At 39.1% G+C, this 6,552-nt stretch overlaps 1 protein-coding gene across 1 annotated transcript; it reads right to left on the reverse strand.

Annotated features, from left to right (window-relative positions):
• Positions 1 to 1,416: 1,416 nt before the first annotated feature.
• On the reverse strand, positions 1,417 to 6,345 carry LOC121953705 (putative nuclease HARBI1). The gene is made up of 4 exons (XM_042500910.1): positions 6,080 to 6,345; positions 4,201 to 4,749; positions 3,955 to 4,115; positions 1,417 to 1,987 (listed from the first exon to the last, which is right to left on the reverse strand). Exons 1-4 carry the CDS (start codon positions 6,242 to 6,244, stop codon positions 1,555 to 1,557), a joined length of 1,308 nt encoding a protein of 435 aa, XP_042356844.1. The 5' UTR covers positions 6,245 to 6,345; the 3' UTR covers positions 1,417 to 1,554.
• Positions 6,346 to 6,552: the final 207 nt, after the last annotated feature.

Raw genomic sequence — 6,552 nt, forward strand, 5'->3', positions numbered from 1 at the left:
AAAAAATGCAAATCCTCATAAAAAATTTTTACTAGATAAGCAACACACTTCAGCAGAATATACCCACGCTCTCACAAAACCAATGAAATTTGATAACCACACACACACAAACACAAAGGACTTTCTGGGAGAAAACATCTTCCATGTGCCCTCTACTCTCATAAATAATGAACAGTCCCTTAAACAAAACTGGTATCTTTATGTAATAATGCATAAAAATGTACAAAACAGTGGTCTATGCTTATGACACAATAGAAAATAACTGTTTGATAGATGAAAAAAATAGGACAAGACCATTTTGCTCATGTTTTTAAAGCCCTGACAAAGACTGCTACTGGTCAAAACATGTTGGCTTTTTTAATGATTTAGTCACTATAATAAAAGCTTTTTAATGTAATTCCTCCATGTTTTTCATGTTTTGGAGTGCCTAGATATCCTTCCTGTTTATCCTGTTGGTTTCCATTTTCCACGAACACCGCCGTATGTTTTTTGACCTACGTTTGACCACCAGTCATCTCTCTCTTTTCTCTGTTCCTGGATCCTCACTGCTAGTGGGGCAAAACGTGACAATTGGCCAAATGGTGGCCCCAAACCAAAGACATATTCCTGTCTAAATCAGAAGTGTTTTTCTTATTGATGCATCATGATTTTCAGACATCTTAGACTTGATTTGAGGTCTTAAAATCATTTTTCACTTATTTTCAGTTAGTCTTGTCTTTCAGTCAGTCTTTTGCTTTGTCCATCTGATCAGTGTTAACATCTCAACGCTTTATCGTGCTGCACAGTAAGAATGAACATACACGTTAACAACCTCTCTACATATGCTGACCAGAACTAAAATGAAAAGCAAATCTGAACATTAACATGCATTAACAGAAATACATTTTAATTTTCAGAATATGGGCGCATCATGTGACTCATAAATAAAAATAAAATTCCATCATCCAATTGGCATTTAAATTTTCATCTTCAATAATGCCCATACTTTGACATAGTTAAAATGAAAAAGAAAAAGGGAATTTGCTTTTTAATTTTTAAAAAAAGTGCCCCGGTAAAATGTTTTCAGAATTCAAATGACAAAGCAAATTTGCAAATTAAAATGCATTTACAGGAAGGCTTTTTTGAATATGGCTGCATTATTTGACTCATAAATGAAATTCAAATTCAATCATCCAATTTGCATTTTAATTTTCATCCTCAAGTATGCACATTGTGGGGAGCCCAGTAGAGCGGGCATCCCATGTGAAGAGGCTGCGTCCTTGCTGCAGTAACCGTGGGTTCGATTCCAGCCTCAGCCCTTTGCTGCATGTCATCCTCTTTCACACAGTATCTGTCCTAATAAATAAAGACAAAATGTCCAAAAAATGATCTTTTAAAAAAAGAATGCACATTCTTTGACCTTATTAAAATGAAAAAGAAAAGGACATTTGCTTTTTCATTTTCAAAAAATGTAAACTGTTTTCAAAATTCACACTCAACAAGCCCCATGTGTAAAAAATAACAGTACGGGTACAAATGTTTTCAGGGGTTAGTCTTTGTGTTCAGGAAGCGTCTTCAATCACTCTGCTCTTCAAAATAGTCACAGAAGAGTTGTCGGACCTCCTCGGCATGACTCTGGTCGGTGCTGGTCGAGGTGAGCGGCTTGTGGCTGGGCTGAGGGCTCTCGGCCTCGGACACCTCCAGCTGCCACTCCTCTTTGAAGGCGTCCCCGTGGGACTCGCACATGTTGTGCAGAATGCAGCACGCCAGAATCATGGTGGGCACCACGTCCAGTCCGCAGTCGTTCCTCTTGCTCAGACACTGCCAGCGTGCCCTCAGCCTCAGCAGCGCCTCCTCGGACACACGCAGCGCTCTGGTGAGCCGCCGATTGAAGAGCAGCTGCGGCTCCGTCAGAGGTGCGTGGCTCGCCCTCCGGCCTTTTTCCTCCGGATAGGCCCTCATCAGCCAGCTCTGCAGAGGGTAGCAGGCCTCCCCCAGCAGCACGTACCTGGACACAACAGATGGACGCAGCGTTGCTAGATCTTATTCTGCTCAAAGAAGACGAGTTTAAACAGATTCCAACCGTAGATATGCAAACAACGTAACATCAACTTTTGTTTTGCACTGTTTGGTGAAAGTGCTTTTAGAGTTTTTGCACTGTCATCTTGGTGTCAGCTGCAGAGTCAACTTATACTAGACCCTTAAATCAGCCCAGGAGCTGAGGCTGATGGGAGATTAAGGACCTTTTGGATACTGGATGCACATGTACGCTGCTAATTTGCTGTTTGAAGTTTGTTGCTTGTGTGTGAATTTTAATTTTGCTTGTTTTTAACTTGTTCTTTTATGTCAACTTCTTCATGCTGCTGTCTTGGCCAGGAATAAATAAAATAAAAACATGTTTGAAAGGATAGTGACACCATGAACTGGTCTGAAGTCACTGAGGACGCAAAGACTTGAATCCTAAATATAATGGCCTTAAAAGTCAAGTCAATCAATCAAATTTTATTTATATAGCATCTTTCAAACCAGCTGAATTCAATTCAAAGTGCTTTACAGTTTGATTGAAGAGACAAAAACAATAATGTGTGAAATAAGCATCGAGTCGAATAAGTATAAACCATAGACCTTTGACAGCAAGACACTAAATAAAAGCCAGACTAAAAAAGTAAAAGTATCAATATTTTTAATATTTTCATCTTACTACAACCAACTTCTGATGATTTATTTTGGTGCTGAAAACTTGATTTTACACAGACTTTGGATCCCTATTGATACATTTTGGAAATCAGACAAAAGGGTGCGGCTAAGAATACAACATGCAACTTTTTAATATAAAAAACAACAAATAAAATAAACATTAAATATATCAGCAGTCTGTGTATACCTGTCAGAAGGTTATATTTTATAATTCTATCCCGCCTTATCCATCATGAAATTGGTTTATCCGACATGTTAAAGGTGTTACATTTCGGAGCATAATGCATCCACCTGAGACAAAAATATAATATATAATATAAAATATTAAAAAAATATATATAGTATAGTATATAGTATATAGTTTTTATGAATAAAACTAAAAGGCTATTAACTAAGAATTCTGAGAAAAGTTTTCATGGGAAAATAAACTTTGCTCATTTTTCTGAATTTATGGGACAATAATCTCATTAACTGTTCGTCGAGAACATTTTTTTCCCCATGAAAACGTCTCTCGTAAATCTGAGATAGTGACCTTATTAATTCAGAAAAACAAGAGCAGTTTTTTTTCCCTCATGAAGACTTTTCTCAGAATTCTTCGATAATAATCTTGTTAAGTCATAAGAACAGCACAGACATTTATTTCCTCCACGAAACATTTCTAAGAATTCTTGGATGGTGATCTGGTTAATTTGGAGAAATGGGGCCATTTTTTTTCTCAAGTGAATGTCTTTGTGCTCCAAAGTTATGAGCTGCTTATAAAAAAACTAAAGATTTCATGGATGGTGTTAGCTTAAGCCTAAAGCTAAATGCTAGGCAAACCAAGCAGTGCTGATCAAATAAAAGATAATGAGACGATCCTGCCTACTTCGTGCCTAAAATGTCATCAGAAACTCCAGTGAAAGCTACAAATCAGTGGAACTCTGCCTGACGATGTGAGGAGCTGCAGCTCTATCAGTACCTTCAAAATCACCTAAAAAACGGTTTAAAAGCTGCTCAGCTCTGACTTTAAACTCTGGACTTTATAACTTGTTTTTTTAACTGACAAGCATTCATAGTTGTGTGTGAGACATGTCAATTTTTTTTCTTTGGCTCAATAAAAATGTTTAAAATACAACTGAAAACTGGCAAAAAAAATTGCTAAAAATTGAGTCCAAAACAAATTTGACCGCTACAATAAAATTTACCTTTCCCTGAACAAACATACAGTATCCTTGAATGCCTGAAAAATGGGCCGACTTGTTACTGACTTCAGCGTAATACTGTTGGCTTTACTTTTACCTGAGCGGTTTTCCCATGAAGACAGGTGGCGGGGCAGGAGACAGTCCTCCCTCCGCAGCTGTGGCCCACAGCGATGAGTTCTGGAAGATGTCCGCTGGGTCCGTCCCACCTGGAAAACTGGCACATACATCCCAGAACTGCCCCCGACCACTCACAGCCACCTCAAACACCACACAGACGGAAATAAGTCAAAATCAGACAAACAGCGAACGTGTATTTTCAGCAGCATAGAGGCACCCTCAGTACCTGAGACAGCACTGACAGCCAGCCGGTCGGGTTGGCGTAGTCAGACGCGTTGTTTGAGGGGGTGATGATAGCTGTGTGGAGGGTTGCTATGGCAGCGACGCAGTGAGGGAAGCCCCAGTTGGACAGGAAGAGCTGGGCTGAATCCTCCAGCTCCTGCTCATTGGGGGGCCGCAGGTAGATGGAGCTTAGGAGCGCCACGATGGCGTGACACATGTCCCTGACACACCTGCACACGGTGGACTTCCCCACGCCAAACAGGGTGCTGATGGTGCGGTACTCGATGTTGGACGCCAGCCGCCACAGAGCCACCGCTACACGTTTCTCCACCGGCAGCGCCAGGCGGAAGCTGGTGTCCTGACGGGCCAGACGAGGCCTCAGCTTGTCACAGAGGTAGAAGAACGTCTCCCGGCTCATGCGGAACTTATCCAGCCAATCAGAGGGCTGGAATTCTGTCATCACCACACGCTCCCACCAATCAGTGCTTTGAGTGGTGGTCCAGGGACGAGTGCGGATGCGGACGTTGGAGCGGATACCTCCTGCTATCATCATCTGAGGAGGAGAAAATGAAAATTGGGAATAAAAATGTACTTTTATTGATTTTGTTCTATTGAAAATATCATGTATTTGTTTTTCAAACTGTCGGCTGTAGACGTTTTTGGATGGATCTATGAGCTTTTGTTATTTGCTTTGTCTCTTAAATTTTAAAATGTTTTGTTTGGTTTATGTGACAACAGTAAGAAATATAAGGACACATTTCCATCAGATAAATTGTGTGATCCTTAAAGCCAAGTTATATAAATGCAAATGCAAAAGATTTTTCCTTCGTTTGGTTGGTAGAATGAAAAACTTTAATATTGCAAAAAAATGTCAAATGCCTTCTATCAATACAGTGCATTTATACAGTATGTGTGTGTGTGTGTGTGTGTGTGTGTGTGTGTGTGTGCAGACTACTACCTGGCTTTACTTATTTTCAAAATCAAGCTTTTAAAAATACTTTACATTAATATTATTTTCTACTTTCATTGAGTTTATTTTTAAACCAACATCAATCCTAATCATAACCATAAAATAATAATTAATTTTCAGAATTTTAACCCATTAAATGCCACGGTTTTGTCATGGTGCTTGTTTTTAGATGGAAAAAATGCATGCAAAGTAGATTTAATTATTATTATTATTATTATCATTATTATTATTATTATTATTATTATTATTATCATCATCACAGCCTGGGATATGTCAATGATTTGCAGCAACATTATTTGTGACAGTGCACCTGGTGGAAATAGCTCATATTTTCTCAACTTCTCAACTGCAGTTTGAATGAGTTTCAATGGCAATTTTTTTGTTGCACTGAACAGTATGAAAATAACATTTTTGTTTACACTGTGTATTTTAGAGTTATTGTAGGAGCTGAGATGGAAATTCCAAGATTAAGAAAAAATACACGAAACTGCCAAAAAATGATGCTATGTGCATGTGCACAGCCAAAATGATCAGTAAAAATGAAGAATGAAAAGCATGTAAAACACAGTCCCTAAGTCCCTACAACCATGATTGTTGTTATATCCTCATTATTTTAGCTGCAGTACCAAAAACAGAAAATCAACATGCCACTTAGATTTCCTTACAGATTCTGGGACTGGCGATTTTTTAAAAATTATTTATTTTTTAATCTTTGCTCTGCCCATCCTTCTTATCTCAGCCCAATCAAATTGGTTGTTCTGCGTAAAGCATAACCGTGGTAACAAAAACCTAAAACCTTATTTTTCCAGTTTTAATTTTACATTTCCTGACCTCCTGGCATGTTAATGTCATACACACAGTGATATTTCAGTGGTTATATTGGTATGTAACTGATGCAGAGAGGGGGGCTGACCATCAGCATCCTCCTCTGTCTCTGGAAGAAGTGCTGTCGGTGTCTGATGCGTCTCTGGATCTCGTTGCGTCTCTGGATGTTCGCGTTGTTGATGTCTCTCCTGCGCTTCAGCAGCATGTAAGTCATCAGGAACATGAAGGAGCGCAGCTGCTCCTCTTCCTCCATTCTCGCAGCTTCGCGTGCTCACAGGCAGCACGCGAGGCGTTAAGTTACGGTGGCGACAGTATGAAAAGGCTCAGGTGCTCCTGCAGGTGAGGCTCCCGTCATCTCACTGCAGAGCGTAAACTGTAAAGTACTTCCGCTTTCTTCTCTTCCTGTGTCGGACTATGACTCAGAGGGGTGCTGCCATCTAGTGGCTCACGTTAAGTAGTTGTCGAGGTTTTTTTTTTTTTTTTTTTTTTTTTTTTTTTTATTTTATTTTATTTTATTTTCTTTTATTTTATTTTATTTTATTTTTTTTATTATTTTGTTTT

This window comes from Plectropomus leopardus, chromosome 14, assembly GCF_008729295.1.
Source record: "Plectropomus leopardus isolate mb chromosome 14, YSFRI_Pleo_2.0, whole genome shotgun sequence".
In the NCBI taxonomy this organism is placed as follows: domain Eukaryota; kingdom Metazoa; phylum Chordata; class Actinopteri; order Perciformes; family Serranidae; genus Plectropomus; species Plectropomus leopardus.